Source organism: Zerene cesonia, chromosome 1 (assembly GCF_012273895.1).
Source record: "Zerene cesonia ecotype Mississippi chromosome 1, Zerene_cesonia_1.1, whole genome shotgun sequence".
Classification (NCBI taxonomy): Eukaryota; Metazoa; Arthropoda; class Insecta; order Lepidoptera; family Pieridae; genus Zerene; species Zerene cesonia.
The window spans coordinates 9,214,649-9,234,929 of record NC_052102.1 but is presented as its reverse complement, the minus strand read 5'-3'; the positions used below and the strand labels follow the sequence as shown (position 1 = coordinate 9,234,929).

Sequence of the window (20,281 nt, the reverse complement as noted above, 5' to 3'; positions counted from 1 at the left end):
CAGATTCGAAATTCAAATGTAATATTTTTTTATAATTAAGTGTAACAGTATTTATGGCCAGACTAAGTATAATATAGTGTGAATTCATCACCTGGGTGTATAGGTGCAATCAAACCCTTCAGCTTTGATAAACAAAATAGCCTATATTTACCAATGAATAGTCCCTAATAAACCCTGGAAAGTAATTACATATGCCATAAGTTCTATTAACTTATTTACAGGATAGGACAATGGTTTTAATGGTACTGTACACTAAGGTTCAGTGAGGAAAGTATTAACTTAAACAGGTACCATATAAGTGCAGTGAAGCTTGTTAGTTACATACATTTATTTTTTTTTCATTTCTTACCAATAACATTAATACCATCAGGATATTGACTAGATATGTTTGCAACATCTTTTCCTATTTCTAGGACTTGATGCCACATGGTTTCCAAACTCGACCAGCTCTCAAACCTATTAACGTTGTATACCTTTGTGCCAGGATGTTTCTGAAATTAAAAAAAATAGATATACATTTTTTTATAATAACTGGACGTTGTGTAAGACATAAGTCTGGATACTGTTATTAGTCTACTGTTTGCTTACTTTATTTGGGAAATTATGAGCATAATATACAACCAATATTATTTAGCGTAGTCATAGGAAAACTCTCATAGTTACCATTCCCGTGGGATTTCTGTAATAAAAACTATCCAGAGTCCTTACTCGGGTGTCACCCGATCTCTATATCAAGTTACATCAAAATTGGTTCAGTGGTTTAGACATGAAGAAACAGACAAGCAGATAGTTAGTTTCGCAAAAGTTAAAGTAATTTTAAGGACTGTATTTTATCTAAAAGTCGTATCTATATGAAGAAGTATATACGTCGAGTTCAGTTTTATTACAGTGAGCAAAGACTACTAGCTGATGTATATAGATTAAATTTTTCAAATAAATATTTACCTCCTGTATCCTTCTCGAAATAATCTCCATGCTCCCGCTTCCCGTCATTATTCCATGAATTAAAACCACGGGTTTAAAAGCTAAACATTGTACAAAAAACAATAGCAAGGTTAAAGCTAACTTTAACGTCATCTTCTTAATATATTACGTAGCAGAACAAAGAAACTTTAAATAAATTTGTTTGAATTTATTCCTCAAGTATCAAGAATGTGTACAAATATATTATTATTTGATCAAACAATACGATACACTTATTTTAGCGTATTAAAATTAATTTCATATGCACTGTATGATATTATCACGTAAAAAATATAATATAAAGAAAAACAACAGCAAGAAACATAGCCTCTTCTCAATAACAATACGCGAATGAAAATCACAGATTAAATATAGTACTAACATGAAAATCACAGATAAGTTAGTAATACTTAAATGAAGCATTGAAATTGCAATGACATCATATTTCATCAAAAGATTAAACAAAAATGTGAGATCATGGAATGAGGATGAAAGATTTATTTACATGAATATTAAAAATGTCTAAGTTGGGGTTAAGGTATAGAAAAGTAAATTATTAATGTGAAATGGTATCATGATACCATGTGAATAGCATGTGGTGTCCTTAAATTATAGGATCGTTACTGATAAATCACATTATAATTTATAACTCTTTAGTCCAATGAATTAAGTAAACTGGATACAATTCACATGCAAGATTAATATCATCGTTTAGTAGATACCTGTAATTTTTGAAGAACTTAGAACAAAGAGTAGTATAATAATACGTAGGACTTAGAAATTTGCCATGCGTAATGCGATCTCTTTTGTTTCCCTACCTTTATAAACTTGACACTGGCAAATAGTTGAAACTTATTGCCATAATGAAAGAAAAAAAAAATGCGATCTCTGTCAGTTCACAGTTGTCACATGTCTGTCACTTCCATGTGTTCAATCATCAATGTTTGCCGTGATGAATAGAATTATAATCAAATAATATAAACGAAATTAATCGTCAATTAGTCTTTCATTACGTTAAACAGTGATTACTATTATTTTTTCGTATTTTTGATTTTTGATTAACATTTAACGTCATATAAATACACAGCTGTGTATAACCTATTATAAGGAAGGCATTAATAAATAGATAGTTTGATTCTGAGCATAACAAACCATGGCTGCTACTTCCCTGAGAGAACAGTTGCAGAAATTAGCTGCACCTCAAACTTCAATCTTCAAAGACAATAAGAAACGAGTATCACTTCTATTCGATCCGAAAGAAGCAGCGCTCAAGGATCGTGATACTTTCTATGAAATCGGTATCAGCGGACTCAAGGAACTAATAGCGCTATTCGAAGGATTTTGTGTCTACGAGGATTCATTGTTCAGTCTGACATCGAAGGATTTTGAACGAGCCGTACAAACAAAAGAAGTAAATAGAAACTTGGACCAGACAATAGAAAAATTTCTTCTACAACTATCGCCGTATTTCCTACTCCAATCATCGCACAAGGCGTTGGAGTGGCTAGTTAATAGATACCACATCCATGAATACAACCAGGATGCAATAATGGCTCTGATCCTTCCGTACCATGATACAAAAATCTTTGTTCGGTTTGTACAAATACTCCAAATAAAATCCACTCAATGGAAGTGGTTGGAGCCAGTTCAAACACATGGTATTGCGTTATCTAAGCTGACTCTCTATCAGCAGTGTGTTTCAAACACATCAACATTGCAATTTATAGCCAAGACTACAATGAAATATGTGATACAGTTTGGTGATAGAGCCACACACCTCAATACAGTTTTTGCGTTTTTCTGTTCATCTACAATTGGTACAATGAATAATGTTCATAATGTTTCCGAAGCCATTATAAGCTCCTTGCTGCCAACATTGATGGAGGCCTTAGAGTCACAAGTCGCAGATTTTAGATCATGTGCATACGTCATATTTGGCTTCCTTATGACTAAAGGGAAGTTGAAAAGAAAAACGATCAATGAAATTGTTGATAAACTGTTAGCCTCAGAATTTGAAATTAATCCTGATGTTGTTCTATTGATAAATTTAATATACGCAAATCAGAAGCACATGCGCAAAATGTCAGAATTTGTTTTAAATAATATCTCTTCAGATACTATGCAAACTATTTGTAAATATTTGAAGATATTCAGTGCGAAGAAAATCAATTGTCAACCTTTTATATTGGCTTTCTTATCTGGCATATTACCTCTTTTAAATGGTGGCACAGAGGAATTTATGAAATTCACACCATTACTTAACATTTTGATGGACGAAGTAGACTTCAATGATATAGCTCCTGAAAAAGCTATTGAGTAAGTTATATTTGTAGTTACTCTCTATATATTAACATAATTTATTATATTATATTACTCTCAATATATTAACATAATTTATACCTGTAAATTACAATGGACAAAATTTTTTATTTTATTGTTATAAAACAGCTAACGATTAAACCGTTTTTTAGGTTTTGTTATTCTGTAAATTCTGGCAAGAGAAAGTATTTTCCTTTATTTTTTGCATATTTTAAAAGAAAAATGGAACGAAAAATGCTGTGATAATGTCACACATACAGTATTAATGAATAAAATTAATATATTAATTACAACAGTAACTCATGTAATTCCAATGCTAATAATTGATGTTATCTTGTTGCAGATGTGTGTTAAATGAAGCTTGCTCATTGCAAAAAAATGAAAAGCCATCAGATGATGGAAGTGACATCGAAATAATTGAAGATGACAATGATGTGTCCCAAAAGCTTATTAACTGGTACTCAAATTTCTTGAAAAATTTTGAAACTAAATATCCAAATGCATTTGATGCTGTTGTGAAAAAAGAAATGAGGTCAGATAATAAAATCTCAGCAGAGCGGAAAGCAAGCCTCGCTAAAGTGTTGGGCTTTAATCCAGCCCTCGCTCATCAATTTGGAGGGGCATACCTTTTTGAAAATCTTAATCATATCAACCCAGAAATACGTATAGAAGCAGTAAATTATATAACAAAAGAATTATATGCTCTTCAAATCAAGAACAAGGACTTTGTCAAAGATTCCATCATTAATCGGCTCAATGATGATGATCCTGGTGTAGTGATGGCAGTTCTGTCAATTGAGAACAAAAGCTTGAATGAAATTCTTAGTGACACGGATATAACTGATGCATTTTGTAATATTGTGTCGAAATCTTCTAAAAAATGGAAGCCTGTTATAAAGACGGCAATAATGAAGTTCTGTGTTCTAGACAACTTACCAGTGAATCACGAAACTGTAATGGCAATAATTCCACACCTGTTCCCATATAGTCCAGAAAGTAGTTTAAACACTTGGCAAATATTAACATCATCCTGGGGTAAAAAGTTTGGCTTAAAGGATAAAATTTCATGCAAAGAATCATTTGCTGATAATTCTCAAATTCTTAGGCAGATTATTTTCAAAGCCCTATTTGTTGACCATGTAATGAGTTTTGACGACGTGATTGACGTAACCCGGCTGAAGAAAGATAACACACTGGACTTGTGTTTTTATTTGCTTTTGAAGACATGTTCCATAGACACGGCGAAAGCTGAAGATATTTTAGATATTCTTGACTTGCTCCTTGATTCTGTTCACACGCGCACTATTATTTCAAGTGAAATAGGGACTACCTTTACTAATGAAACAATTATGGAATTTATTAAATGTGCAAAGCATGATAAGATATTGTTTGAAGTTTTGGCATACATTTTTGTTAGAATTACTGACACATTAGACGTAAACGACGTTTCCAAGCCATGGTGCAATGTTTGTGAAAATGCTAAAAATATCTTAACAAGAAGGTTATTTGAACTTTATATTACTGGTTGCGGAATACCTGGTTATAGTGAAGAGTACACGCAATTGCTCCAAAAGCTATTTCAACAGTTATTCAGAAGTCCTAAAGAAAAATTCGATTATATGGCTAATATTGCATTTGGGCATATTCTGTATGCAACTGATGCTAAAGACTTAATTAGTCCAGCTCTTCAACTAAGGTGTCTAAAGCTTCTCAATAATTTTATAACTGTTCAGAAGAATGAAACTTGGCTGTATGAATCTGATGTTCTTATATCAGTTGTTATTTTTGGACTAAATCATCCTATATCATATATAAGGGAAGCTGTTTTTCAATTAATTGAAGTAGTAGTTGGAAAAGCTAAAGGCAATTTTATATATGTGGAATTACTTAAAGAACTAGTAAATCACAAAGAGCAGATGTTATTGGATCACGAACAAATATCCCAAGTGTTAAGAAAAATTCTGACCCAACAATCCATTGGAAGTAAAATTTTCAAAAAGAATTGTTTGATAAAATTAACAGGAATCTTAATTAATGACACACCAGCATATGTAAAATCAGCATTGGTGAAATTGTTTTCTGATATAAATGCTAACATTTATTCCCACATTGTGCCTTGCCTAAAAAGTTTGATAACATCGCTAAAGATAAATAAATCAAATACAAAGATCTCATTCAATATTTATGAGTCCAATTTATTTAACAATGTCATCAATCTACTGAATGAGCAAACAGTGTCAGCAATTTCTAAAGATGAAGTGTGGCAGATCATTGAAGAATGTTTAAAAGAGTATAAAGAATGTATATTGGAAGAATCTATGACTTTAACGAGTCCATGTGTTCTAGTATTTAAACAATTAAATGAAGATGTATTTGGTAAAGTCCCTGAAAATAGATGTTCTGAATTAATTAATCTAATAACTCTAGCTGGCGCGATTAGTAATAATCCCTCGATTGCAAGTATAGCATCCAAAACTATAAAGAAAATGCACATTAAACTTGATGATTTTAAACCGATTCTTCAGAAAATGCTCAACGTTGTTGACCCTGCCGACAATGCAAATAAGAAAAAGAAATCAACTGTATCTATGCTATCTCATCAGATAGTAGAGACTGAAGAGTGGCGTTTAGGTGTCACTCTACTTGAATATGTTCAGAACAAAAAGAAGATGAGTTTGGACAATAACTTTGTCTCCATGCTTTTCCAGTTGCTTAAAAAATGTTTAAGATTCGAAGAACAGTCGTACGTAGAATATACTAAGCAATTAATCCTTTCATCTATTTGGTACTATTTGAAGAAGTATGTTGTCAATGAAGATGAGGACCAGCTAAAAGCTGTCAAGTCTATGTTTGATGTCGAATTAGTCGTTCAGTGCATTCGAGGAACTCAAAATCCACAAACTCATCATCATGCGTTAATTGTACTGTCTCATGCAGCTTATATATTACCGGAACAGGTTCTTCATCATACTATGGAGATATTTACTTTTATTGGATCCTCAGTTTTACGCCACGATGACGCGTACAGTTTCCAAATTATAACAAAGATTATTGAGACTTTAGTACCCATTCTTGTTATGATGGATAAAAGTATCGAAGATTATGGTGAAGACGAACTACGTCAGTTACAGAAACGAGTCGTTCCTGTTCTTCGAATCTTCGCAGATGTTGTGTTGCATGTTCCTGAGCATAGAAGGTTGCCTCTTTATAAGAAATTGGTCGAAACATTAGGTAAAGACCACTTTTTATGGGTTTTCATTACTATACTGTTCGAAACACATATCAGTCATTTTAACGACGAGAAGAAGAAGGATAAACAGCCCGCACGAACATTGGCCGATAAAGAGTCTCCCATTAACAGAATTGATTTCGCACAAAGTATTTTAATGGAATTCACTCCAGAAACTGCCTTGGATAACTTCATTAAAATGATAAAATATCTGAAATCATTGCCAGAGCAAAAAGATGAAGATGCAACGGACACGTATGTTGATCCTTCCGCTATATTCAGTATCAAATGTCATTCGGCAATTCAATTGAGACATTTCAAATACGTTATTGTTACTTTCCTTAATAATTGCTTAGCTTCCGCGGCGTTTGTGGAACGATGCCATCAAATCACTGATACAAGTATGGAAAATCATTACAAAGAACTGATTATAAATGTACTGACCTTCATTCAAAGTATATCGAAGATTAAAGATGAGAAGACAGCAAAATATTGGCGTGTGATGTTACACCATAGTTACGATTTATTAGATCATGCTAATAATTTATTATCGGCGCCAATGTTCCTATCAGTCATAAGAGGGTTGCTCAAACACACTCTTCATACTGTACAGAGAAAGGCAATGGAACTTCTGAACACGAAAATTCAATGTAGCCCGGAAATGTTTGATAATGTTGATAAGGAACTGTTGTTCTCATTACTTCCGACCTTACTGAGCATCGTTCAATCTATTGAGAATACATCTAACAATACAAATGAAAATGAAAACCAAGATTTGGAACTGAATCAACAAACAGCCTTACTGTCTTTAAAATTGCTCACTCGGCTGCTAGCTTCTCAAAATCCTGAACCATTTAAACCAGTCTTGGAAGTTGTCACAGATTACACTTGCAACACCAGCATACCTCCCAATGTAATGGCTTCTGTAGTTCTTTGCTTAGCAGAGTTATGTGGTAATCTAAAAGTTCACGCTTTAAGTGCCCTCCGAAGATTTATGCCAGCTTTAATCAAAGTCCTAAAGCGGCAGAGAGAAGCTGAAACACCTGAGTTGGTATTATTAAGTACAGTGACTGCCATATCTAAAATAATTGAAAGTTTACCTCTTTTCCTAAGTCCATATCTTCAGAAAATAATTTACGAATATTCCATTTTGTGCGCCAAATGGCAAAGTCAAGATCAAGACTGTAATAAAGTATCGGCTATTGTTTCAAAGCTGGTAACTATTAAGAAAAAATTGGCTAATTCGATTCCACCCAGAGTTCTAATACCAGTTGCTAACGAGACGCATCAAATGATATTGAGCAAGCAGAAATATGATGTTGTGGGACCAGTTATGTCTGTTTTAGCTGACAGCTTTACGAATATAACCACTGCGGACTTTACGACATTACAGCAAGATTTAACGTCATTTTTCATAAGTGCGCTGCAGTTAAGATGTGATGCCGGTGAACAAAATGTGGATGCTGGTACAATTGACAAGGCGGAAGATGAAGTCGTTAACGCTCTGGTTTCTCTAGTACTTAAGCTGTCAGAGACCAGTTTCAGACCATTCTATTTCAAAATATATGACTGGGCGATTCGGACTAATATTGAGGGATATAAGGATCGAGCGATCACTTTCTATAGGTTTGTACGTTTGTTTTACTCTGAAACAACGTGATCGTAAAACAATTTAGTTCTCTGCTTAATTAAACAGAATTCTTCATGCGTATTAATTAAATATTTTGTTCTTTTCAGGGTGAGCAGCGCTATAGCAGATAAACTTAAAGGGCTGTTCGTGTTATTTGCGGGACATTTTATTAAGAACGCCGCAGATTTACTAGACGCGTGCAATAACAGTAAATCAGAACATTTATACTTCGATTCAGAGGAGAAATGTATTATGCTCATAAAGTACATAATAAAAACTTTACATATAGTGTTCTTGTATGACAGTCAAAACTTCCTAGACAAGAATAGATTCGAAACTCTGATGCTACCGATTGTGGATCAATTGGAGAATACACTGGGTGGTATTTCAAGCCTTAAAGAGAGAGCCACAGAGGTGATTATTCCGTGCGTATCGCAATTCGCTGTTGCGACGGGTGATGATTCGTTGTGGAAGCTGCTGAATTATCAGGTGTTATTAAAGACGAGACATAATGATGCTGAATTGAGGTAAGTGTAAATAACATATTCAACTAAAAGTTTAATTTGCATGCTAGTAAAGAATTATTTTAATATAATAATATCTATGTCTAAAGTGTTTTGATTTTTGTCATAAAAATGTTTTAAAGTTGCTGATATATATAATTTAAAAGCTCCCCTTAACATGAATTATGACAGCTATGTTTGATTGTCTTTTTAGTAGAAACCATATTAGAAGTATACAAGTATTATATCTGGGGATATATTCAGATTTACCAGTATCAAAAGCGTTAAAAGTGGGTTCTGAAATATCCTTTGTATAAGATCCGTATTCTACTATGTATTTTTAGACATAATATACAAACTCATAAGATTCTCAATATAATTTAATTATTAGTATATTTATTCCGAACCCTTACATATTAAGAATAATCCAAACTAGTACTACAATATTCTCGTACATATTTCTTATAGATTAACAGCGCTGGACTGTTTTGTGGCTATGGCGTCGCAGTTGGGTAGCAACTGGCTCCCTCTACTGGCAGAGAGCGTTCCATTCCTTGCAGAACTATTGGAAGATGGTGACCAGAGAATAGAAACGGCCACTAAAAATGCTATACGCACTCTGGAACAAATCCTGGGAGAACCTCTGGAGAAATACTTTTAAATTGTTACAATGAAAATAATAAATATGTGAATTTATTAGTGCTCTTTTATTTTTTTTATCCTACTTCCTACTTAATATTATAAATGTGAAAGTTTGTAAGGATGTGGGTGTGTTTGTTGCTCTCTCATGCAAAAACTACTGAACCGATTGCAAAGAAATTTGGTACGTAGACAGCTGGACAACTCGAATAACATATAGCCAACTTTTTATTCCGATATTCCTACGGGATACGGACTTACGCGTATGAAACCGCGGGGTGCAGCTAGTATTTTATATGAAAGCGGGCATTTGAGCTGATGGTTCGTCTGAAGGGAAGCGATCACTTTACTACACTTCGATATTTGATCATAATAGTATACAATTTTATTCCGAAAACATTCTATTATTCTATATCAGGTACATGTTTAATTGACCAGAAAAAATTAAAATAATTTGTATAATTTTTTCCAAGTAAAGTTAAGACGTATAATATCTTAATCTTTTAGAAATAATTACAAAGAATCTTGATGGACTTCTATTTATTGAACTTGTATTGTGATTTCTTTTAGAAGGAAGTAGGGAGTTGTATAAAGATTTTTCTAAAACTTTTAAGGTGGGATATCCGATTAAAAAAATAAAGTAACTTTATAGTCATTAAAAATACATCGCAAAATACACCTATTACCTATGTTCGCAAACTTATAACAGATCTCTGAAAGTACAATAATAAGTTTTAACGAGTAAAGTTTTGAATTAACCCCGTGTCTCACAATTATAAGATAAATTGATCTAGAATCTAATTAATAATGAGTTATTAGTACTTTAATGGCTTTATAATTGAGTTTAATCTTGTAATGTATTTAATTGAGTATGTGTGGTTGGGAGTGCAGTGAATAATATATGTCTTTAAAACTTTCTTAGTCTAAAGTTTGATGAATATAGTATTGCTATTAATACAAAGGTTCATAGGGGGCCTCTGTCCCAGCAGTGGGAATATATATGGGATGATGATGATGATGATGATGATTAATACAAATAAAGTGTAAGAATTATCTTGATCCGTACTTGTTCTGCAACTTGATGTTTTGCCAGAGACCGCTACCACATTACACAGTACCTTAGCCCCCGGGGAAGAAGCAATCTCCTTGGATTCGGTGTGGTGTTTTAGACGAATTTAGTACTTATTACTGTTATATGTACCATTTTTTATTTATTGTTCTATAGTTTGAACTTATTTAAAAGCATTTGATTAATGGATTGATTAGATAAAATTTAATAAATATGTAGTTAATAAAATAATAAGCAGTTTCGGTTGGGTGATTTAGTCTATTATTGATTTGTTTAGTCTATTATTGCATTCTCCTTAAATTAGAGAATAGGTCGTAATGCTTATTGTACTTTTAAGTGTAAGAATAAGACACTCACCTAATTTGTAAGCATATTTAATGGTCATACCTTAAAGAATTGATTGTTATTATATATGATGATTAATTCCATGTTTTAAGGGAATAAAATGTTAAAATTTAAGATGTTTCCCGAAAAGACAGATATATGACTCACACAAGGGTTACAAAACAACAAGGTGATTTATAATACACACACTGACACTAACATATACCAAAACTAAAATAACATAAACATTCAATGAAATAAATCTGTGCAATTATGAAAGTATAATATACATACACATCGAATTGCTAACCTTTTTTCTGGAGTCGGTCAATATAATACTATTGACCAATTCTCCTCAATTCACTTAGAGGAAATGTTAAACAAAGCTAAGTTTAGAGTGCGAAGTGGGAACAAACTAACGGTCTAATTAAAAGGTTTTAGACTAAGTTCGGGCAGGTGGGTTGCGCGAGAGCCTAATTGCGGCAAGTTTAACCGCTTTCAAGTCAAATGTTACAAAACTCTTTAGATGAATAATTTAATAGTATATTACAATTTAATGACGCTGTTGACCTACTTTGGACGGGAAGTTTCACGTAATTGTTTTTTGACTAAAATCATTACGTACTTCTAAAGCACGTAGGTACTTACTTAAATTATGCGCTCTTTGGGGGACGTGTTTATTACACGTAATGTTTTTGAAGATTGTCATAATATTTTTCTCGAAGCCCTTCCCCTCAATAAAAAGTAAATTTAAAACATAAGTATGTATGTTTCATGGAAAAAAATCGGATGATGTCTAATAAAAATAAAAAAAAAATGTCTGTGAAGACATATGATATCTTATCAACTGATCAAATAAAATTAAATAATGAAAATCAGATGAAATTAAATAATGAATAAACCTCTTTTTAAATTCGTTAAAATTTAATTCTCAGTGGGAAATATTCGCGTAAAACAAACACACGATTAAAACTTAAAATATAAAACTTAATCATAAAATGTTATTCTTTTCAAACTAAAACATAAAAAAAATCTTTTAAATTAATCGCTTTAAATCTTAGATGTATTTAATCTTCTATAGATGACATAAATATATTATTTTCACTTAAAATCGTTAACCAAACTTTAAATTCATTCCTTTTACATGCAATTTTGAATAACCTAAAAGCCTTTCGACAGGTAAGCAGTAATTCATTATAAACTCGCGAAAAATACACGAGATTTGGAAATAATATCACATAAACAAGCCAATTCGTTATTGAGGGATATAAATCAAATAAATTCGCTTTTCATTAAAGAACATACGCTGAAGTTAACAGAATTTTATTTGTGGCCTTGATTTACGGCAGTTGGACATTGTTGGAGGTATGTTATTAATCTCCCTTTTATCGACTTCGGAATTTTGTATAGTTAAATATGGGATGATTTCGATGAAAATTATAGTAGGAAACGTAAAAAGTACGTATATTTTTGTGGTTTAAATGATATAAAGTATTTCCTTTTAATATCTAGTACATACCTATAACTTATTTATATAGTGTGATAAATCAAAAATCGATAAGTCGGGGTTCGAGACCGGACGAGCGTGCAGGAAATAAATTGATTTTTCAATTTGTCTGCACATGTGGATGACATCACCACTGCTTAAACGGTGAAGGAAAGCATCGTAAGGAAACCGGCATGTCCAAGAATCAAAAAAAAAAAGTTCGACGACATGTGACATCTGCCAACCCGCACTTGGCCAGCGTGGTGGATTATGGCCTGAACTCTTCACAGGAGGCCTGTGTCCCAGCAGTGGGAACATATATGGGCTGATGATGATGATGATGATGATGATGATAGTGTGATAAACACACACGTTACACGTGACACAAAAAAAAATTAGTTTTAGTATTTTTACGCGAGTACTATAAATATAAAACTGCAACTGTCATACCTAGTTTTAAAAGTGTTATCTTAGAAAATGTTACTAAGAGTAAAGTGTTACATATAAATTCTTATCAGTATTTTGGGAGACGCGTAATATAGTCGGAAACGTACAAACATACCAACGAATATAATGTAAATATCTATGTCAGTCTCTGCCTGCATCTCTGCGGGTTCTGATTTGCATCACAAGGATCTCTCAGTGTCTAAGTTAGGTAGCTTTTAGAATATTCTTAAGATATCTGCATTTTAGATTTCAGTGCTTACATAAACTGTATTATTTTAATAGCACAAGATATAGCTTGTGGTTTTATTTTGTACTAGCTGTCCCGGCGAACTTCGCAACGCCATAGAATATTGTTTCGACATAATTCCCTTATCGTTCTCACCTTTTAAACCTTCCCTAGAACTCCACGGACATATCAAGACCAAAATAAGATAAATCCGTTCAGCCGTTCTCGAGTTTTAGCGAGACTAACGAACAGCAATTGATTTTTATATATAAGATGATGTAATCGATATATGTATTTCAATGACATGAGATGTCAATACATAAATTATTAAATTATTACGTACAAATAGTCCTATCAAACACAAGAAGAATCACGTTAATCGGTTATATAACCACGGAGTTATCGAGTTACAAAACCAAATCAAATACAGTCAAATTGAAAACCTTCTTCGTCTTTGGGACGTCAGTTAAAATTAGCGATGAGTATTGAGCTTTGAATTTTTTATGTATTTGTTTATATAATGACATAAGGCTTTATTAATGCTTGTAGCACAGCTATCTCGTAGAGGTGTAGCTGTAGCTTATTTCGTAGCAGATTTCGTAGAGCATGTAGAATATGTGTTTAATATTTTGTCTAAACTAAGAAACCCGCTCAAGTTTGCTCCAAATAAAAATAGCCCATTATAAATGAATACATTATTTGTCATTCACATAATATATATCAGATATCTATTTGCTGAACTTCAAGCCATTCCATGTTTTTCATGAATAAAACATTATTACAAATCAAACTTCCTCTTTAAATAATATCTCATATTAGTGATATGAAAAGTTTCTTATACTTTTCTTTCGTAAGTTTACGCAGCAAATAGACTTCATTCGATAATCCCCGCTAATATTATAATGTGAAAGTAACTATTTCTGTGTTTTCACGACTAAACCACTTAATCGAAAAGAACGAAATTTGTTGCTGAGGTAGACCCGATTTTATGTCAAAAATCCCACGGAGAAGCCACGGGATTATCTAGCGAAAGCATTAGCGGCATTGAGAAATAATTTCGTTATCCTTCAACACTACATTATGCTGTACGAACAAACTTAATTATCGTTCATGAACAAATGTTTATTATATCCATTATAATTATTTATAAACACATTGTATCTCTTAATTGTGAATACTAGAGCGATATGAGTGTATTTACATTATTCTGTTATAGTTTACACGCACTAATTACGTATAGGAACATGACTAACATTGGAAATTAATCACCCTATTTCGTTCGTGTACCGTGAGATTTTCACGAAAATTCGTGATTTAATTTTTACAAGCGTCCGCATTAGAATCGTGGCTATGTTATTAATTACATTAGAACTTAATGGGAAAATAATTAGTTTATTTTCGGGGATCGCGTTGCGTTCATTTGTACGTATTAAAACTGCGTACGTGTGTGTATCTGTAAAACTTAGATCATGTATCAACTTATACTATGTTATTATAAGATAATAATATTATAAAGAGGAAAGATTTAAATACATTTTGTTTTTAGGGTTCCGAACACAAAGCGTAAAAAGGGACCCGTTACGGGCGTTACTATCCCTGTGGGGGTGTGGTAGCTCCCGGTGCGAACTGGCCCAATTCACGCCGAAGCGTGTTCGACACTTCATGATTAGTAGCAAGTATAATCTAACAGATCACAACTACTATCTCTAGTTGCTCACTCAAAATTAAATCCGACCAAACAAGAAACGCTAGAGCGTATCAAGCCAATTCCAACTTGAGTATTTAACTTGCACAGTGCATCTGCAATTCAGTTACGAGCTTGCAATTGTATTAAGTGAATCTGCTTCTAAGACTATTAAGGGTATACTGAAGTATTATATAAGATGTGATTATTTGAGCTGGAATGGATTTAACTGCATACTGCAGTACATATGTATAGTCTATGGTATTCTGGTTGGAGACGACAATAGGTAATGAAAACACTGCCAATACTAGTTTATTTTTTTTATTCATAAAGGCACCTTACAGCTGTTAATAAGATAATCATTCTAATTACATATGAGATACGCCAATTATAAGGCACACAATAACTGAAAAATTGTGTAACAAAAATTATGAAAAAACTTCAACTACAACTTCCCTTATATAAAATAAAGAGCTCTAGGTAAACTAAAATATAATTACTTATTTACAAACAATATAACAAATTTAACTAATACAACACATTAAAGATGAGTAAAGAACAGATATCAAACAAAAACAAAAACGAGCCTAATGTGACTATGTGAGTGTGAGTGGATGAGTAGTGTGTGTGTGCGTGTATTAGTTTTTCAGATTATTTAATTTTTTTATAATAGTATTTTGAAATGTAAAACATTTTCATCCAATTAAAAAAAATACAATTTTCATAGAAATTACTTTCTCATGGAAACAAAATACCACCATTTCATAGGTTACCATTTGTAACAATTCATTCGCCAAATTGTCTCTCACAAGGGTAGTAACGGCGTAGTGTCGTGTCCCAGTGCACGACACACGTGCAGCGTCGGTAACAGTTAACCTAACTCCAGCTATCTACAGTATACAATCGTGGAAACTAAAAATAGTGTTATCTGGCTAAACTATTAAACATATTTATTGTCTTGATATAAAAATAACGTCATAATGTAAGGGGAGTTTAATTTCACGATATTTCTCATCCACTACTCGATTCGTCAACGAAATATAAACTGGCAAAATACTAGCTGTTCGCCCCGACTTTGCCCGTGGTAAGACTATAGCCTTTGCCACTCAGTGAAGATGTAGCTTGCTAATGGTGTAAGTTTTTTTTTAATCGGTCCAGCAGTTTTTGCGTGAAAACGTTATAAACATACAAAAATAGAAAAGTTTTGTATTTATAGTATTAGCATCAATAGAAACGAGTCTAATATAAAGTTGTAGAAGTTTCTCCATCTGAACGTAATAATCTCAATAAATCTAGTTTATAAATTAAAAATTGATGTCGATCTCTTCAAGTGAAAACTCATTTGTTCACGTTCACGTTTCAGAGCGATTCTTGGGAGGTTTTAAGAGTATTTTGATATTGACATCACTGACATCAGACACGCTAAAGTATCATGACGTGATGTGTCAGACTGGTATAAAAACACTATAAATAATCCACTGAATAAAAAAAATATGAAAATATTTTAATTACTCTACCATATATATAGGCGTTTCCTTTTCCTGACCCTTCCCAGTCCATTCCTTCTTTCCAGTCATCAATCCTTTCCGTATCTCTTACCCCTAAAAGGCGCATAGCACATTTACAGAGGCACTACCTCTGCAAATGGTGGTAGTAACGTTTACCATCAGGCGACCCACGAGCTCCATTGCCGGCGATGTCTTAAAAAACCATAATTTTTCTCTCTTCTCCTCTCTTCTATTTCCTTCTTAAATAAGTAGTTCTTACTTCTATTTAAATATATATAACTCAAAGGTGACTGATTGACTTAGTGATCTATAAACACACAGCGCAAACCCCTGGAAGTTTGGCATTTAAATAGAAGTTATGACGTAGGCATCCGCTAAGAAAGGGTTTTGATAAGTTCTACCCCCACTATGATAAAATAGGGGATGAAAGTGTGAACCATGATAATTTATTAAGGCCTCACGAGCGAAGCTGCGGGCAACAGCTCGTTAAGTAACCGTCATCAAAACCTATAGGGTTAAAATAAGGCGATGTCTGGCTCGGGTTATTTATAGATTGAATTTGTCGTTGCTTTTATCACCTGATCCTTTGACTCGCTCATTCATAATTCAATATCGGATTTGTCACTCAACACGCCGCAAATATGAACATAAGAGGTCTCACGTAAACATTTTTGACAATAGAGCGCCGAGTAATGATTACTAATGGGTTTCATGTACTCAATTCGAAAACATTTTGTTTATGTACGGTATATTGATATGTATGTATGGTCGATGAACATTGTTATTGTCTTTTTAGGGTTCCGTAGCGAAAGGGTAAAAGGGGAATGTCTGTCAGTACGTTCCTCTGCGTCAGGTGAAGAAAAGAAACAGCGTTTAATACATATTTTCGAATCCGAGACATGGAATGTCTAAACTAAATTAACAATACATGTATTTGAAATCAGTTTATAAAAGATGCTTTATTTGATATCGTTGCATCACGGTTCCATGGTGTAATGGTTAGCACTCTGGACTCTGAATCCAGCGATCCGAGTTCAAATCTCGGTGGAACCTGTTCTTTTTTTTTCATTTCTTGTTCTTGATTTTTATTAAGCAATCATTTGTATTTGGTTGTGAACACATAAATATAATACACTAGTGAATAACTGTGAAATATAAAAGTGACTTACATTTTTATGTGCTGTTTAGGTTTATCTTAAGATCTCTATTAATGTTTCTAATTATTCGTATTTTTTACTCCAAAATGTTGAAAGTAAATGATAAACAATACATCACTAGACAAGTCAGAGAGAATTTGGTAACACTTTTTCAAATAATTAATCGGATCACCTCGTAATTTTGAAGGGCAGCCACAAAATCAAATAAAACGTTTATTTTTGGCATTTATAATATAATCAAAACAGAATAAAATGTTATTTGAAGAATGTTTAAACTTTTCTTGGAGAAATCACAAGAATTTGATTGAAAATCTAAATTTATACATTGACAAACGAAAATAGAAACGAAAACAATTGAACTGAAAAGAAAAGATCTTTAAATATAACCAATGATTCAATGTCCAAAGATATCATGAAAAAACATGCTTTCATTCCGTCACATCCAATTCAATTTTTATCAAATATCGTGCCAATAATAGGATATTATTATTAAGAAATGAATTTCGAGAGATTAATAAAAAGACCGAAGAACGGCAAGAAGCATTCATTAAGATAATTAATATTTATTAAAACTTTTCTCCAATAAATTGTTTGGGAGCCGAAACTTTTCTAAAATCTTCATTAGCGAACTTTATGCCCTCCGTAATTAGTAACTTTTATTGAAGATCAATTAAAGTTGCAAGTTTGTAATGCAAAATGTATTTGTCAAATAATTTTAATATGTTTTAGAGTACGTCGTTTGTGGAAGTAACTACAGCACGAATTTTTTTAAAGAATTGTTCATGATATGGAATATCCCGCTTCGTTACACCGCAGCGAAAAGTGTGTTTCTTTGTCTTTCTTTCACATCGGAGTGACTTTATAATACAATTTCAATGTTTTTAGTTTGGTTCTGATCCAAGGAAGCTAGAGATTGACGTAAGGAAGAACATAGGCTACTTTTTACCGAGGTGAACATCTTATTTCCATGTCCATTGAACACGCGGACTCGAACGCCCAAAAGCCGCGGGCTTTCCCCCTTAGTTTTTATCAATCAATAATTAGTAACTGTCTTTTTCTGTTGAGTTATTAACATGTTTCATTCCTTTGGGATTAGCAGTGATTATTATTATTATTATATTGCGTTTTAGTGTAAATGTAAGTTAACAGGGCGCTATATATAGTTATTTAGTTTGTGACAAGAGAAATCTTTCTGGAAAAGTTTAGAAAAGCATAGTCTAGAACAGTTCCTATAGAATATAGGTACATATTGAATTAGGTGATAAGATAATTTGAAGTGAAATTTAAGAATCGTAGTTACGGTTTAAGCTATTTTAGTATAACAGCATCTTTAGGTCTAGGTTTACCAACTACAGTCTAGTTGGGTCTGCAACCTGCGGCTTAAGAGTTACATACGCCTTTTGTAGGTGAAGCAAAAGCGAAAAGATTATATATTTTTATTGCTGCGATGCTACGACTCTAAAGCTTGTGGATCCCTGAACTAGACCATTGCTTAAAATGTGTAAATTTGAAATAGTTCTCTTAACGACATTATAATTCATTTGTGACATTGCTTACTCTTTTTCCCATGCTAGAAATTATTTATGTATTCATAAGTATCGTCTTATAATAATTTTCCCAGTTCTCTTCTCTTAACGCCTAATGTTTTTGTTCACCCACCTCCCTTAAATATCTCTTCTTACGCATTGCATATGGTAGTCTGGAAGAGATCACTACCTAGCGATAAGACCGCCATATTATATTATATTTCTGTATTTGTCTATCTTCTGTGTGAGCAATAAAGTATTAATAAGTATGAAATTGTAAATTCCAAAGCGATTCTAGAAAGTTCGAATAGTTATCCACATACATGACGAGCACGTGTTGTAATTCAATCAATTCTGTTTAATTAAGGCTCTGTTAGTTCTCGGAAACTAATTTGAAGCTGAAATTGTTTAAGATCGTTGAATGTTGCGGTATATAGTGAAGTGGTTTATTAATAAACGAAGTAGTTAGAACGCATTTTCGTAATGAAAAGTGTTTTGTAATATAAGTAATTTCTAAAAACATAAAAATTGTTGTAGGCTAGTGGCTATAAATCGATTTTGAGATCGTTAACATCAACGTGATATCGAAACAAGCAAAGTCGTGAGTAAATAGCGGAAAAGTTGTTCAATTCAAAACACTTCAAGTGTCTGTAGACTGAAAGTCAGGAGTGAGCGATAAATCATCGAATAAACAAACATAAATTCAAACAATGTATTCACGCATCAATATCGTACGTGCCAACGGGACGTTATCCCTTTATGTCGTCACGTCGTGACGATGTCACGTTATCACGCTAACACGTACAAGGTAATTCGCACCCCAATTCTGTGCGATATTTGGATCGGAAATAATTTTGCCGATAGATTGAAATAATCGATCATGGATGAGTATTAAAGCGTGCTTTTGAATAATGATTGTGTTTATTAAAAAAAATGTTATTAAGAGTATGGTTTTAGGTTACCTGTGCTAAGAGGAATGGGAAAATAATGTGATTATTTGTTTTCAACATCTCCAAACTATACTAATAATAAGAAGCTGAACAGTTTGTTTGAGCGCTCTAATTTCAGGAAATACTGGACCGATTTAAAATTCTTTCCCTATTGTATTTCTACGTAATCCCTGAATGTCTATAGGCTATATATGCGATATAGATAATATCTGTTTTGGGAACCTATAATCCATCGCAGGTTATTTAACAAATTGAAACTATTTGGTTTTATAATCTCATTTCCAGGGGCCCGCATCATTTTCCTCACCCTTCCCAGACAGTACCTTTCTATATCTCTTTTGTCCTATAAGCTGGCAACGCATTTGAAGTCATTATGTCTGAATATATTCCTGGGTAGCAGTGTTTGCTATCTGGCGACTCACCAGCTCGGTTGCCTGCAATGATATAAAAAACTTATCATTTATAATATTTCAATCACTTCGGTCAGTTCTAAAGAGAAAGGATAGGGCGTTATTTCTGACAATTATAACTCTAAAAACTTTGCTCCGTAATGTCCATCACGAGTCATTAATATGCATGTGGCCAATGGACGTGGAATTTCACAAACTGTCAGCGTAATGA

The 20,281-nt window shown here is 33.0% G+C and overlaps 2 protein-coding genes and 1 non-coding gene across 3 annotated transcripts in view; 2 read left to right on the top strand and 1 right to left on the bottom strand.

The window, feature by feature from the left end:
- LOC119836227 (lysosomal thioesterase PPT2 homolog) overlaps nt 1–1,302 on the bottom strand; it is a 7,058-nt gene extending 5,756 nt beyond the window's left edge. Inside the window, exons 1-2 of the mRNA XM_038361537.1 lie at nt 946–1,302; nt 350–491 (exon numbers count right to left, since the gene is read on the bottom strand). Coding sequence (XP_038217465.1) covers nt 350–491; nt 946–1,077 — 274 coding nt within the window. The 5' untranslated portion in view covers nt 1,078–1,302. The remainder of the gene's footprint in view (nt 1–349; nt 492–945) is intronic.
- A 566-nt stretch (nt 1,303–1,868) lies between these two features.
- LOC119836130 (HEAT repeat-containing protein 1) lies at nt 1,869–9,340 on the top strand. The gene is made up of 4 exons (XM_038361418.1): nt 1,869–3,279; nt 3,626–8,137; nt 8,249–8,668; nt 9,113–9,340. The coding sequence occupies exons 1-4, from the start codon at nt 2,117–2,119 to the stop codon at nt 9,303–9,305; spliced, it is 6,288 nt and encodes a 2,095-aa protein (XP_038217346.1). The 5' UTR covers nt 1,869–2,116; the 3' UTR covers nt 9,306–9,340.
- A 7,668-nt stretch (nt 9,341–17,008) lies between these two features.
- Trnaq-cug lies at nt 17,009–17,080 on the top strand. Its single transcript has one exon. It is a non-coding gene; the product is annotated as a tRNA-Gln (tRNA).
- Nucleotides 17,081–20,281: the final 3,201 nt, after the last annotated feature.

Bases quoted from the DNA above. Each gene is read 5' to 3' on its own strand.
- LOC119836130 (XM_038361418.1), top strand. From the start codon at position 2,117: ATGGCTGCTACTTCCCTGAGAGAACAGTTGCAGAAATTAGCTGCACCT. The intron at 8,138-8,248 runs GTTTGTACGTTT...TGTTCTTTTCAG, and splicing joins CGAGCGATCACTTTCTATAG to GGTGAGCAGCGCTATAGCAG. The intron at 8,669-9,112 runs GTAAGTGTAAAT...TATTTCTTATAG, and splicing joins CATAATGATGCTGAATTGAG to ATTAACAGCGCTGGACTGTT.